We start from the raw sequence: 16,952 nt of genomic DNA on the forward strand, positions 1-16,952 counted from the left end.
ATAAGTTTTATTGAAGAACTCAGAAACTATATGAGTTTCAAAGCAGTTGCTGATTCGTTTTTAAAGTCATATATGATACAGTTGAGATAACATATTGATATTGCATGCCATTTTCATTAATAATCATGGTTTTTTCAAGAAACTATCATATGATTTCTTTCATTTTGCATATTGAATAAGCTGAAAAAGAAATCTATTATTTCTCAAATAGGTTCCTGGATCAAAATGACTCTTTTAGGTGCGCCTACACATTTTTTTAAAAAATGTTACTATTGATTCCATCAAAGAAGAATTATTGAATGAATCGCAACAATACGTTCCCTTGAATTCGAAACCAGTGAGTTAGTTAAATGTATTCTGCCACTCTAGGCCTCTTGACTCCAGTACTACTTCTTTTTAGTAAACAAAAATGCTTTTATTCAAAATATGCTGTGTCTGTGTGTGTTTTGTGTTCTTTTTAATTAACTGCACATATTAAAAAATGCAAAAGAGAAGTCAATTAAAAAATAATAAATAAAATAGTTAAATTAATTCATCCCTTTTGGGGGGCACGGGCCCCCTGCCTCCCCCTAACATCCGCTACTGCTTTATGACATTGACACATGACATTGGCTACATTTTAAAACATATGATACAAACAAGAAGACTCAAATTCTTTCCAACATAAAGCAAGCCAGCGTATCATGTACATGGTTTTAAAATAATTTCGAAGCAATCGAAGCATTTTAAAAATTGAAAAGCGCAATTTTTGCAAATCTGCCATGCTTCTCCTATTCGCAACTCCAACGAACTATAGGGACACTGCAGTCACTGTCTAATGGCCGACTTAAAAACTAAAACAAAAGCATGTGGTAACGAAGAAAATGCTAAAAGTGTGATTTTTGTTCGTATGTATGATTTTTTCGCTTTATTCTTTTTAAATTAATTTTCAAAGTCTTGTGGATATTCTGGCCCACGTAGAAAGAAATGAGAATTCAAGAAGCATTACTAAACGTCAAAGATTAATGCAAACTACGTAGTTCGTAGTTCTAAGCAGCTATTTCCACGATGTTGAATTCGATATTTATCAATTCTTGATAAAACTAAATAATAATTGTGGCCTCACAAGAACAACAATTAATGCTAGAAAATTCAATATGACATTACAAATTATTATCGAAAGAAGATGATACTTCTTTGCCTTGCTTGGCTAGCGCTTATTGTTTTGCATTTCTTGCTGAGTTATTTCTCTCGAATTCCCGAATCGGTTAATTTAAAATTTTTCTGTTTCGATTTTTATAATTTCTGAGTTACGATTTAATTATGTCAAGTTATGCAAATCATCTACGGAATTCTTACGGATATATGGTGGTAGTTTTCTTTTCAGTTGATTGACCATTATTTCTTTTTACTTATCGAATTCTGTAATCTTACTACCATTTTATTCCACTCATGATAAAAACTAAAAATGGTTTAACTAAAAACGCGAAATCTCGCCAAGGCTACTTTGCTCGCACAATACTAAAACTATAACCCTAAACAAATTTGGCGAAACCTTTCAGCTGAGAATAAAAGGAATAAAGTAAATTCTTTCTCGGAGAAACATTTTTCATTTTGTTCTACGATAATATATTCAAGAAAATATTTTGCATACCGTCCATTCCAACTAAATGCTGCTGTAAAAGATGGTTAGTTAAATTAATTTAAGATAAAAAAAAAAAACTCATATTCTTACAAATTCATACAAAACAATTCGGAACTCCAGCGCTCGAATACGCTACCTTGCGGTGATTTATAAAACTGCGAATGCAACTAAAACATTGCCACGTTGCGCTCCACGTGTATCTGTGTTGACGTAAACGCGGCCAGTTTGTTCTGAGTAACGCATTCAACATGTCTAAGAACGCCTTCAACAACAGAAATTAATTCGTCCCTTAGTAGTATTCTCGAGCTTCTCAAAATAATGTTAGTTTTCCTTATTTCTTTCAAAAAAGTATTAAATGGTGGAAGCGTAAACAAGAAAACTCTGGATTAACAAAATTGGATAACGTTATACCAGGTAAAAATTTTTATTGTTTTGCATGAATTTGTAAGAATATGAGTTTTTTTTAATCTTAAATTAATTTAACGAATCATATTTTACAGCAGCATTTAGTTGGAATGGACAGTATGCAAAATATTTTCTTGAATTTATTATCGTAGAACAAAATGAAAAATGTTTAACCGAGAAAGAATTTACTTTATTCCTTTTATTCTGAGCTGAAAGGTTTCGCCAAATTTGTTTAGGGTTATAGTTTTGGAATTTTGCGAGCAAAGTAGCCTTGGCGAGATTTCGCGTTTTTAGTTAAACCATTTTTAATTTTTATCATGAGTGGAATAAAATGATAGTAAGATTACAGAATTCGATAAGTAAAAAGAAATAATGGTCAATCAACTGAAAAGAAAACTACCACCATATATAAACTGTGAGTACACATTTTATTTATTTTGTTCTGAGTGAATTTGAATAAATATCAGTTTTTCAATTCGATGAAAAAAAAAAAACGAACTTAACAACATTGACTGGACACTTTTCCTTAACCTAATTCCACATAAATGATTTAAATAACCTTTGTTACTACAGTATCCTACTGAAATAGAAAGTATGCAAATAAATTTTCTTGAAAATATTTATCGCAGAACAGATTGAAAAATCCAGAAAGAACGTTAAGAATTTGAACAATAAAAAATAAAAGTTCGCCAAAAATCTGTTTATAGGGTTATGGTTTTAAAATTGTGTGAAAGAATAATGTATCTTGACAAGATTTCGCATATCAGGTAAATCATTTCCATGACGAATGAATTAAATGCATGATTTCTTTAGATATCCAATCATATAGTCATAGAAATAAATTATCTAGTGTTAAACGTTACTCTTGACAGTCTGCCACGTATGTGCACTATGTGACAAAAATGTCAACAAATGCCGGAAATGTCACGAAACTGAACTTAATATGTACTAATGTATAGAAAAAACGGTACAAAATGAAAATGCCGTTCGAAGCGAACCAAAAATTTATGAATTCCGAATTCAACATCGTGAAAATGGCTGCTTCAGAACAACTTACTGTGTGTTCTGCATTAATTGTTTACTTTCGTAATACTTTTTGGTTTCTAATCTCTTTCTATATGGGTCAGAATAACCAAAAGACTTTGAAAAATCTTTTCAAATGAATAAAGCGAAAAAATCATACATAACAACAAAAATCACCACACTTTTAGCATTTTCTTCGTTACCACATGCGTTTGTTTTAGTTTTTAATTCCGCCATTAGACTGACTGCAGTGCCCCCTATAGTTCGTTGGAGTTGCGAATAAAAATTTTTACCTTGTATAACGTTATCCAAGTTTGTTAATCCAGTTTTCGCTTTCACCATTTTCAATCAACTCATATTTTAGAAGGAAATAAGGAAAACTAACATTATTTTGAGAAGCTCGAAAATACTACAAAGGGACGAATTAATTTCTGTAGCTGAAAGCAAACTAAGACTCATCGATTGCGTTAATAAATACTCAGAACAAACTGCCTGTGTTTACGTCAACAGACACACGTGGAACGCAACGTGGCAATGTTTTACTTTCATCGGCAGTTTTGTAAATCACCGCAAGGTAGCGTATTCGAGCGCTGGAGTTCCGAATATGAAAACTACGTTTTCATATAGGGACTCTAGTTTCTCCCTTAGCAACGTGCATAGCAACGGTTTGTTGGAAGCAGTCACGTGATTCCGGGAATCCTCATTACGTCATCGCTAAAAAAATCGAAAGATATGTATTTAGAAAATGTTTGTATGCTATTGAACTCTCCCCCCGTCAGAAAAAAAAATGGTTACAAGACAACGTTTCCTTTACTCCGTATGTTTAAATTTCCTTCAACACAATCGAAGCCGGCAGAAAGAAGTGAAGTGACTCTGACTCAATGTTTTTGAGTTTGCTGCTTTGCATTGCAATGTTATTTCAATTTATTTGGAGCTAGAATGAATAAATTTCGTCTGAATAAAAACAATCCACTTTTCCGTGCCTCATTTTCATAATTACTCAATGTAATAATTTGATTTTTTCTTTCACATACCGACACAATGCCTAGAGAACGGTAAGTTCTTCACGCGCGAAATTTCATTTCTTCAAAATAATGTGATACTGCATAATAAAATATAATATTTTGCAGCGTGTTCTTGATGAAAAAGCTAATTTATCGCCTTCTCAAGATTTTAAGTTAAAAAGTCCAGTAAATAAATTTTAAATTCGATTCCATTTTCATTATTTTTGCTGTTTTTTTTCTCGAAAGTTATATGACAAACAATAGTAATCATTTTTGTTCATGTTGCAAGTGTAATCGCCAATTTCTATCCATGTTGGGTGTGTGCAGGTTATTTTATTTTTTGTTGTTTTGGGTAAACAGATAACAAGCTGCTATTTCCTAGCCAAAAGGTTCCTGTAAAACGTCCGGGACGCCGGAAGAAATGGACGAAATGAAAAATAAACTGATTATACATACATAAATTTATTGTTATGGTGTAATAATATTAGTATATTATTTTGATATATTTTATATTGTGAATTAATCATTTAAATTAAGTAGAATCATTAGCTTTAGAATTTCATAAATCTAAAAAAAAATTAATTACACATTGATGCAGCTTAATTTTTTATCATAATTTACTTAAAAGTAATAATTTTAACAATGAATAAGGGGCATTCCAAGGTATTTTTAAAATTATGTAGAGTCCGTAACGTGACCTTTTTTTGCCATAACTTTTTAATTTACCGTTTGATTTGCAAATTATTTTAATTTGAGCTGGTGTGTTAGTAGGAAAAGATCAAAATAAAATAATATGCTAATCAAACAGTAAACTAAAAAGTTATGGCAAAAAAGGTCACGTTACGGACTCTACATAAATGTCAAAAATACCTTGGAATGCCCCATAAGCTATTGGGCTTGATAAGACTATTATATACAACTCAGTAGAAAATAAACTCAATGGGAAAGTCAAATTTAATGCTTGGAGACATACATACAAAACAAAGATTTATAAACTAAAAATATTTTATAATTGTTATATTTTTTCGAATTTTTATCGATGTCTCCTCATAGTAAAATATTTAAGTACTAAGCATATTTAATGGATATGTTAATGTTATACAAATGAAGAAAAATTACTATTTTAGTAGGGTTGTAGGTACTCAGAGCAGTGTACCGGAAGAGGCTATAATAGGCAAGAAGGTAGATAGCTTTAAAAGGGCCATTAATCTTCATTGGGGACTAATAAATTGACTAGGGGAACAGCCTAGTCAGAGCCTGTTGCTGATCATCATATTTGTATTTGTATTGCAAGAACAGGTTTCATTTCATGCCAACATTTCTTTCATTAATATCAAGTAGTTTTTTTTTTTTTTTTTTTTTTTTTAATATGATTTTTAATGTTTTGAAACTCCAACCTTTAAAAACTTGTTATTTCTACTTTTTAATTTTATAAATGCACAACTTATCATGGACAATAAACCTCCATATCACAGATAAAAATCTTAAAATTTACAGCTGATGTGCTTGTTTAATAAATGCTATTACATGCCATTACAATTTATTTTAACACTCATTTGATTTATTAACACACTTACATAAACTTCAAATAATCTTACTTTTTTTATTTTCATTTTAAAGTATTTTGCAATCAATTGTTCGTGTGTACATATTTATGTATGCTATTTTTATATTAAAATATTACTTGAAGAGGAAAAATCTATATAATTATTTAATTTCAAGCTTCAAATTTTTAAATAAAAACTTTCAGTTTACGGATGAAGTGGACAAAAGGGACAAAATGATATTTTGTCTGGGACGTTTTTTTCCGGGGTGGACAAAATAGGACAACCCTGCCCGTCATTCCTTCCTCGTATAATGCGTGTTCAAGATCTTTTTGAGTATGAAATAGTTAAACCTGAATCAAATTTTTCAGTTTCTTTTAGAATGCGATGCGTTCCATTTCTTTTTCAAAACAGGTTAGTTTAACCGGAGTTGAAAGATCCTATTTTCTGCATTTTAAGTGAAATTTAAAAATCCCTTTGAATCAGGATTTGTGATTGTTTTAATTTAAAAAAAATCAAAAGTCGAATTTTTTAAATTTAAATCGGATTTTTTTTATTTAAATTAGATTGGATTTTTTTTAAATGTTCAAAAATTTGTGGATACGGTAGACTACCTTTATAATGCCGACCTATATAACATAATTCTCTATAAACCGCACAACGTTTCGAAAGTAAACAATAGGTTTTGAAGTCTAAAAAATCCCTCTGTTTTGCTTTGCAATCATCAAAATTAATAGGAAATTTAAATTTTGAAACAGTTTTTCATCTTCCCATCTTAATTCAAAGTTTTTAAATGAAAATTAATGCTCAAAGTAAACAGAAAATACCAGATGACTCTTGAAAATGCAGCTGTTATACAAACCATGAAGCTAGCAGAAGTGCAGGATAATTCACTTATGAAACATATTTATTTGTGAATGATTAAATTTTATATTAGTACTTTAATAATCATTGCAGATAAAACTCATTCTGAAGCAGTAGCATAACTACGGAGTCTGGCGCCCCTGGTAAACTTAAGAAATTGTCCCCCCCCCCCCCCGCAGGGTCGCCTCGATGGGGAAGTCACTGGAGGTCACTGTGAACTCCAAAAAAAAATTTTTTTTGGGAGGGGGAGGGACATGGTCTAATTGATTTGAAAAATTAGGAGACAGTAACTTTAAAATTATAAACATAATATATTTCATACAATAGATGAATCTATTCAACTTACTTTTAAAATTAAGATAAGTCCTCGAACTATTCAATAATATTTTTAGATTTACAAATACATTATAATGCTCAGATGAGATGTGATTTTGCTTTATGCTTTGCTTAACGATAAGGTTTCCATTATCATGTTGTGGGCAGTTCTCAAAAGGTGGTGAACAAACAGACCTCAACTTTGAAGCTTCAACACCAAATAACTTTCATTTTAATTAACTCAAAAATTTTTGAGTTAAATTATAATACTGTATAGAGACAAGAATTGCCATAAATTTTTTAAAAAATGCTCTTCAAATGCCCTTAAAAAATATTTTCTTTGCTAAAAGGCACAATTTTGGACATACCAAAACGTTAACTGAGCAAATGTATCATTAAAAAAATTTTATTTTATTTCCATATGCTTCAAAAAAAAGTTAAAGGCATGAATCTTACACTGAATAATTTTTTGTTAATATTTTACACAAATAACAAAAGTAAAGACAGATTATTTACTTTGTAAACGATTTTAGAAAAAAGTAAGTTTGAAATTTGATGCATGTCCAAAAGTTACGATCTTTACGATGCTATTTTTTGAGAACTAAGTATATGATGTTTTCGTTTTAAAGGTATTTATCGATCCTCAGAATCAATTTTTAATTGTTTAAAAGTGTTGTCATAAGCTTTTATGCAGTATCTTAGAAGAAAAGTAATTTTTCTTAAACATACATGCGAGATGTCCAAATGGTGTTGCGATCTTGACGCCGATAATTCTGTCCGTTTATTCATAACTTTTAGATGATCCACTGCCTTCTAACCTCAATAAAAAAGGTTATTATAATGTTATCTTCTTTAACACATCGGTATTTTGCATAATTAATAGGTTACACATTGAACAATACATAAATTACAGTGGAAACATGGCTGGTTATGATCACAACAAAAGCCATTTTGCACTAAAATCGCCAAGGAAACCTCCGTTGGCGACAACACAGTATACGATAAGCTAAAGGTTACCAGCGGGGAATTCCAGTTTGACAAATGTAGTTTATCGTCAGCTGCACCAGTTTTGGCAATGTTATCACCTGCGCTAGCATCCCCCCCCCCCCCCCCCCCCCTTTTAGGTTTTTAGATTTTTTTTTTTCTCTTCTTTCTTTTGGAAACATAATTTAACAGTCTCCAAATAGAAATAAGAATTTCTTTTTTCAATAATTTTTTTTAGACATTATTTTAATTCTTATGACATTAGAAAAAATATTTATTATTAAAACTGATGATGTCACTTTTTATATTTGTATTATTTTTAATTTGAAGCATTTTTTTACCTTACATCAACTTCTTCAAAATCGTTCCAAAACTTTATTATATGTAAAGAGCAGTATGTATAGCCATTCAAGTACTTCATTAATATCCTCTTTATCATTAAATTGCAAAATTCAAAAAGTAAATAAAATTTTCATTGGAAATGTTAAAAATCAGATTAACAAGTGTCAAAAATGGTGAAACTTACATTATGATGATGTCCAAAATCTGTTACCTACAGGACAACAATGTCCAAAATCTGTTACCTACAGACTGCTCATTTAATTTGCTAATTAACAATTTTTACAAATACCTGCTGTCTTTTCATGTTCATATATTGTGTTCTAGGTATGCATACTATAGAATAAAAGCAAAATTGATGTCAAATTTGAAAATTTTTGAAATTGCTCAAAGTTAACTTTTTTGTTCCCACCTTTTGAGAACTGCCCTTGTACGTTTTTAGTGCAAAATAATAGGTATTGAACAACTACTTTTCTGACCTATACAGTAAAACCTCGCTACAACACTATCCGATACAACGATAATCCCTCTATTACAATGATATTTCGCGGTCCCGCTGAACTTGCATAGGAATTAATGTTATCCGTCTCTCAATATTGCGATACTCTCTACAGTAATAAATCCCTGTAAAACAATATTTTTTAAAATTTCAACCCCCCTTTATTACGATAATTTGGTTTCCAAATAGTGAAAAATATTCTATTTTATCAACTTTTGTCCCTTTTTCCCGTTTTTTCTGACATAAGAAGACTTGCTGCTAATTGTGTACCTATTCCTTTTCACTACTCTAAGAATTATTAAAAATGTTACATACCCATTTTTGAGCTTCAAAGTTTTAGTAAGAACAGCAGACAAATCATATTAAGAAAATGCTCTAGGAATCCAACAAAATGTTGATAATAAACAGGGTAGTACAACAAATTAAAAATTCCTTTTTTAAATCTATAATAATTAGTGATGTAAAATACCCGGGTATTTATTTTTAGGGGTAAATACCCAGGGTATATACCCGGGTAAATACTCTAAATGAGTAAATACCCGGGTATTTATTTCAAAAATTTATATTCATCTAAAATACTTTTCTGTATGTATTCCATTATGTATATATACAACCAACCATATGCAAAACAATGAATTTTTGCCCAAAAATTGTATTTTGATCACATATTTAAAGAATTATTGTGTGAAACAGCTTAGCAATCTAATATGATATTCACATTAAATGTGTTGGATATGCCTAATCAATGTTGATAGCCAAATTTCAGATATAAAAAGCCATTCTACAAAAAGAAAAAAGCTTAACTGGTTACAAAAAAAAGCAAATATCAATTTTTTAAGGTCCTACTCTTTTATAACCCAGTAATATGTCCCTGCATGACATCAAAATGTAACGAAATGTCGCTCAATTTATTATTACAATTTATTCACGTATATCTTATGCAGAAATTTCCTCCAAACTTAGTTCAATTGTTCAGGTGTATTCTACATCACACACACACATATATATATACACACACACATAATATACATAAACATTTAAAATTCATTTAAAATTTTTAATCTTTTATTTTAGGGTTTATGTTTAAAAAAGATAATAGTCACCTTTTAATACTACCTAAAAATTTTTTGCAAAATGCGCAATTACTAGGGGATTTACCCTGCCTTCGGATAAATACCAAAAAAAATATTTACCTTCCCACCCTACAGGGGAACAAATGCAAATGAGCAAGGCAACAGAAAAGAAAATTTTGCTTTTTTTTGTTTATTAATGTGAAAACTGTTTCTATACTTTCCATGATATCACTTAAATATCAATAAAATAAATAACACCATAGTTTCTTAATAACTTCTCAGTTTATTCTTCCAAACATCCCTCATGCTTCTTTTTTTTTTTCATTTTGGATATGACTAACCTAGATTGTGATTTTGAAATCCTGAAGTTCATAATGAATTGCTTATACTTCTCCAATTATGACATTGAAAAGAAAGGTTCTTTGGTTCACGATATGTTTCTTTCATGATTTCATCAAGTCTTCCAATAAAAAATATTATAAACTGTGTAATACATATGTATATATCAGTTTTAGCAATTATTTCATATTTAGATTTAAAAAAAAAATTCTCATTCGCTTTTTTTGCATTTTTTATTAAATACCCAGTTTTTGGGTATTTACCCAGGCCTTGGGTAAATACCCAAAAAATATTTACCTACCCGCTGGGTATTTACCCGATCCACATCACTAATAATAATTGAACTCGTTCCTAGGACAAGAGAATAACATTGCACCTCAGGACAAACTTTAAAATGATGTACCTTCATTTTTTAAATTAATTAAATTTAGTGCAAGGATGTTATTTTACACCTTTAAGTATGCTTAATTTAGTACTATAAATTAAATTTGTGGAACAATGATATAACATTTTAAAATAATTTAAGTATATTTGAGCAACGAATGGGGACAAGTCAAAAGAATGGTTTTCTGGTTTTTCAAAATTTTTTGTACAAAAATATAAATGAGTTATTGTTTTAATAGGAATGGTATAACACCGAAAAAATTATTTCTAAGTAGAGACGTACCGAGTAGCACTTTGGCCGAGTACCGAGTACTCGGCATTTCTCTACTCGGCCGAGTACCGAGTTACCAAGTACCAATTATAATTTAAGAAGAACCACCGACACACATGTGATGAATTTTTAACTTATTGGAATAGTAGTACAGACTTCCTTGTCCATATAATAGTAGGCGCATCACTCTCTCAAGTATCAATATTTATCTACCATTCTACATTATGTTAAATTATACTAGAAATATTTCTATACAGTATTTAAAATAATTGTAACCAAAAAAATTAAATAAATAAAATTCAGACAAGGGTTCAGCGTTTAATTTTTTGACCCTAGACACTCTTAAAAAGCACAGAATTTCTTTTAAATTTGGTGATTTTAACAAAAAGAAAGAGATTTTATATGTTTACCTCTTAACAAAGCGTACTAAACATCGAAAATTCGCAAAATCAGATTCCCAAGCGGATACAAAGAGATCACAATCCTCAAAGTGAAGGCATCAAAAGTATAAAAATGGCTTGTAAAATAAATATTTTTGATGAAATTATTTTAGAATTGCATTTTAGAGTCCTAATGATCATTAATATCTGTGGACGCAGTTGAAGCAAAAAAATAAATAAATAAATAAACCACTGATTCAGCATTTTAATTTTTGACTCACAAAAAAATGGAATTTATTTAAAGCTAATTATCCTTTTTAGCATCGAAAAATCAAATCCATATGATTTTCTCGCAAAATAACAGTTGAACATTGCACTACCATACGCTTAAGTGGCAATAAGTTTGAAGTTGGTGACCCTATCTGAAGCGATCACATTTTCTCCCCACCCCTACTATCCTTTGCAGTTCTAAGTTCATTTTGCTGCATATTATTGTTTATAAAATCATGATTGAGGAGAAAAGTGCTTACGGGGAGAAAGGGGAGAAAAGTGCTTACGGCTCCTATTCAGAGAAGGTAGACCCTTTTTCAGAGAAGTTGACAACAACACAGCTGCATAAAACAAACAAGCAATATTATAAACCAAACTGACTTTCAGCTGTTAATTTCTTTCAAAGAAACCAACAACAGCATTATATTTATTTGGCTCAAGAACGGATTCAGAAACTTTCCAAGGAGGGGGCGGTTGATTTTTGAACTAACCTCTTATTGAGTAACGGATTTATAAATGCTTGCGGGGAGAGAGGGAGTTACCACATGATTTTCATCTAAAATGTTTCAATCCCCCCCCCCCTTCCCCTCCCCAATATCATCAAAAGTCATCAAACATTGTGCTTTTTTGAAACTTCGGTTTCGAAAATTTATCAGAGGATAAGACATCATCAACAAGGCATTTTACGACTTTAATTCAGAAAAATTGCCGGTGTTGGGCAATCGCCCCTCCCTTGTATCCGTCCTTGATTTGGCTGTTGTAGTTATTTATCGCTTGCAGGAGCGTTACAAGAGTGCCGTTTTTTTTTTTTTTTTTTGCAAAACTAGCAGATTTTGTATAAGTTGATCCCTCTAATTTAACTTTAAAAAAGTTCCAAACATTATCGTTTTTACACACCGAAATATGCTGCCCTATTTTGATTTGCTCTTTCAATAGACAATTTGTGAAAGATCCGATTTTGGTTATCAGAATTTTGTGAAGGGTCCGTTTTGGTTGATCGGGATCCTGTGAAAGGTCCGTTTTGGTTGATCGGATTTTTGTGAAGGGTCAGTTAGTGGACCCAAATTTCCTCTTGCCAGACCCCTGAATTAGATTCACTATATGTTTTGTTTTTGTATGCTTTCAATATGCAGATGTACTCTAAGTGTCCATTTTCTGTTTTATGCATGATATTTCTCAATAACATATTTATGAAAAAATTTGCAGGAACTATCGTCGAAGATCTCGAAGCCGGTCTCGGAGTTCTTCAGCAAGCCCGGATAGAACACGCCGGCGGAGAAGTCGTAGCAGAGATAGAGATAGGAGAGCACGCAGTCGAGACAGACGATCCAGAACACCCGAAAGATTTCGTAGATCACGATCTCGAGATAGACGAAGGTCTTTTCAACTACAGTAAATTTATTATTATTAAACTAGAGTTATGTTTGTCTAACGTTGTGACTGAAATAATTAATCATTATTACTTTGTTTAGTTATTACATAGTCATGTAGCTGCATCACCTTGTAGCTACATCAAAACCGAAGCGATGAACATTACATGAATGTAAAGTGAAGGGGGGGGGGTGCGTGTTTCTTTTGTTACCTCCATAAGAACTAATTTCTGTACTAGGAGTAGAAAGTAGAGATCTCTCAGATAATAAAAAGGGTCTGAAACTAGGTTTGCAAAGTGAGAATATCATTGGTATTCAAAGTGAAATGCCCCCTTTTTAAGAAAATTTGTTAACTCTTTTATGTTTGCCATATGTAATCGCATCTTCACCTTTTTTCTTGAAAATACATTAGTAACGTAAGAGCTCAGATTAAACCGGTTGAGAAGTTTGTTTTAGCAGAGAGAAATTAAATTATGTTTTGGGTTTGTTAAAGTAGATAACTCTGTACATATGAGATCAACTATATAGGAATGAATTGAGCTTTGAACCTTATAACTGAATTAATGTTGATGACGTAGAAAAACTTCTATGAAATTAACTAAGTTTACAAACCTCTGCCAAAATTATAAGTTGCAAAAAAATCCTATCACAAAATTTCGACTTCTATAAATGACCCTTTACAAAAAAAATAAACTCCTAAAACAATCTAGTCATCCCAATTAGTGAAATAATTCTATTTTGTTAACACATTTTGAATAAATTTGCTTGCAATTACTATCATTATTTTATTTGTAAATCAAGTTTTTTTTTTTTTTTTTTTTGCTTTAAAACTTAACACTTGTTGAATTTTGTAAAATTTTCTCAACATTTCACAAGAAAGGCCTCTTGGAAAAATGTTTGTAAATTCCGTTAGTGATTGTGTGACATTTATTTCTTAAATTCTCTCTTCTCATTTCAGTTGAATTATTTGCTTGCACTTCTGTATTGTGTTTTTTCATTTAGTTGAGATATGCTCAATCGGCATTAATTTTCATAAATATGTTATAGTGATGCATGTACTTACATTCTCATGTAATGAATAATTCAAATTCTGCCACAAATAGTTATTTATATATTTATTTATTTATTTATTTTTAACATTTTAATCATTAGGTTTATCAATTCTTTATAGGTCTAGAAGTCGGTCAAGAGATCGAGAAAGAGATCGAAGACGTAGATCTCGCTCTCGAGGCAGAGACAGAAGATCGCGATCCCGAGATAGGAAAGACAGATCTCGTAGCAGAGATCGTAAAGATAGAAGAAACAGTTCAAGAGATAGATCAAAAAAAGATAAAGATGATAAAAGAAAAGAAGAAGAAAACAAAGCAAATGAAGACTCTTCAGAATTGAAATTTGAGCTTCTTGACAAGGTAAAAAATTTTAAGTTTATTTTTTCATTGATTGGAAAGAAAACGGAAAAACTATACAAATGCTCCCTGTACATTTAAAAATATACTACTAAACTTGCTGTGGCATGGCACTGTGTATACCCTGAAGAAAATTAGTTAACTTTACTTGACGCTTTCAATGATTTGACGAGCTCTACAAATGCATAACATCGCAGCACAAATAAACAATGAAGATTTAAATTTATATTTATGCAAATATAAATACAAAACTGACAACCATCAACTCTAGGTCTGCTAAGTTTTGATCCTAGTTTATTCATCAATTTCTAAATCCTAACCAAGCTCATTGAAGATGTCAGTATATGTTTGAAAAGCCTTATTAAAAATTCATCCCATAAACCATTTCAAATGCCTAGAACCATATTGAAGTAGTAATTTATTATTTATTCTAGCTTCATAACAGTAGCTTGGTTTTTAAAAAAAACTTAAAACAATGACCCCTTGTTCTGCCATTCTGGGCAAAAATTTTACCAATTAGTACCTTTCATTTTAATAAATTTAAATGACTGGACCTGACTTACCTTTGCTTTGGACTGTTAATGTTAAACCTCTTAAGTCTAGAATCATGGTCTAAATCTGAGAGTTCCTAATTAAATTTAGCCCTTTTTTGAACCTTTTCTAATGAATGTATTATCTTTCTTTAAATAAGGTGTCGAAAACTGACCCATGTACTACAAATGAGGTCTTACCAAACTTATGTGAAAAAGGAGAAGAATTTGCTTAGAATTGTTGTTCCAAACACATAACTGACAACAGCCCTAAAATCCAACATTTTGTTTTTCTTTTTTACTTACCGTGCTGTACGGCTGAGAAGATTTAAAGTTCTGCCTTATTAAAAAATCCCAATCTACTACCATTTCTGCTTTGCTAATGGCAGATCGCTGTAAATAAAAGCTTGTAACCTGATTTCTACGACTTAAATGAAGCACGTCGACATTTTAAGCATTAGATTTAATGCCCACATTCATCAACAGGTTGGACAAAAATATCACATATAAAATTGGTAACACATACCACACTGTGGCCCACCCACCCCCTAGAGCAGCGAGCGGCAACCTAAATTTACTGAAGATCTACTTTCTAAGTTTAATGTGAGCAGAAGATCGACTTGTGTGAGGGGGGCATGATGCATACGCTTGAGACTAAAACGAATGTTTTGCATAAAGGTGTTAAGTTGAGGCTATTCTGAGTCCAAATTGTAGGTCAACTCATGAAAAATACTTTAGTAGTTGTTTTAAATTGCAAAAATAATGTTTTGTTAACCAATATTAAAATATTTTCAGAAACAAGTATAATATTTGCTTTAAAACTGATAAAATTGTTACTAAAAAAGTTCCAATGACTGTAATAAGTCTGGAAAATTTTCAAATAACTTTTGATTTATGGTAACGGCACCAGTAACAGACAAAAGTCTAGTAACAGACAGTCGTAAGTTTGGATTTAAATAATACAAATTTTAGGCGGGTAAAACAGATGTTGCTGAGACCCATGAACACGGTGCAACTATCTAGTGTTATCAAAGTGAATTTTATGAGCCAGTTAGTAATTACAAGGCAGTGATGGAAGTTTATGAACAGCCAGTCCGGGATCTGCCGGTATTACATGTTCATTTGAAATCAATAAGGTTTTAGATCTAAAAATAAAGAACTTTTGTACATTTTGAAGAGAAAGGGGAAATTATGTCCATTACTCATCTTTTCCTCATCCTATCTGTTACTGGGTATCATCAGAATTGTCGGTGTCTGTTACTGGGGGTAAGACCTTTTTTCAAAATTGAGCAAAGAAAAATAGAATTAACTAATGCAGTGGATCCAGAAGCAGAGAAACATTAGATGAGATGTAGTTGCATGATAGAAAAATTGTTTAAAATGTCTAATTATATTAAAAGTCTCAGAAAATGGATTTAACCTGAGAGCGATGTCTTAAGCATGTCTGTTACTGGTGCCGTTACCCTAGATGTTAAACCGATTTTTTTTTCCATAAATTAATGTTTAATAATTCTAGTCAGAGGAAAAGCAGAACTCAAAATTTTGCTGGGATTGATTGACTCATAATAGACGCGAGATCGACCGGTCAATTGCGATTGACGGGTTGTCTACCATAGCTGCCCTAGAGCAAGGCTGCATCCCTCCACCCCCTAAATATTGCAAAGGCTCAGAGCCAGAGTCCCAGCTTCCCAAAAAAATGAGAAAAATACCCACAACCCCCGCTAAACATTTCAATGGTGCAGTCCGTGCCACGACTCCCACCCCATGTTTTCCCACCCCCCTGCCTACTAAATTGCTGATTTGGCAGTGAATGTTTGCAGTTTAACTGGTCAAACCTACAGCCTGTGGGCCACATGTCGCTGACAAAGCAAACTTATGTGGCCCGTTTGATTCAATGTAATCAATCAAAAACCACTCGCTGGAACTTCTCAAAACAACTGCAATACCGTCAAAGATAATCCGTCATTAGTCCCTGATTTCTGTAAAGAGACATTACCAAACTTCTTAAAGTTTACTATTTTATTTTTAAGCATTACTTAGTTCTATTTTATAATCTTATTAGTTTTATGACTAATTTAGTTTAGTTTAATTGTAGACTAGTTTTAGATTTTTTAATCAACATCAGACTGCTAAAAAAATGTAATGCTTAAATATAATATGCTATGTTTGCTTACATCTTTTGCATTAAATTAAATCAGGGCTTCGCAGCCGGTGTGCCGCGACAAGGAACCCGGTGTACCGCTGTATTTCCGTAGTTATATAAAAAGAAAGAGCCTTGATGTGTTTTATTTTAAAGTTACGACCGAATAGCGTTTGTATCGTTCTGTA

The 16,952-nt window shown here is 31.5% G+C and overlaps 1 protein-coding gene across 2 annotated transcripts in view; it reads left to right on the plus strand.

The window, feature by feature from the left end:
- The first annotated feature begins 3,918 nt into the window (after positions 1–3,918).
- Positions 3,919–16,952, plus strand: part of LOC129217122 (probable ATP-dependent RNA helicase DDX46) — a 59,149-nt gene continuing 46,115 nt past the window's right edge. The window contains exons 1-3 of one of the 2 annotated variants that reach the window (XM_054851375.1): positions 3,919–4,107; positions 12,525–12,710; positions 13,860–14,097. In XM_054851375.1, the coding sequence (XP_054707350.1) occupies positions 4,094–4,107; positions 12,525–12,710; positions 13,860–14,097 (438 nt within the window). In that variant the 5' untranslated portion in view covers positions 3,919–4,093. The remainder of the gene's footprint in view (positions 4,108–12,524; positions 12,711–13,859; positions 14,098–16,952) is intronic. The other variant, XM_054851376.1, reaches the window with a different exon arrangement.

This window comes from Uloborus diversus, chromosome 2 (assembly GCF_026930045.1).
Source record: "Uloborus diversus isolate 005 chromosome 2, Udiv.v.3.1, whole genome shotgun sequence".
Taxonomy (NCBI): Eukaryota; Metazoa; Arthropoda; class Arachnida; order Araneae; family Uloboridae; genus Uloborus; species Uloborus diversus.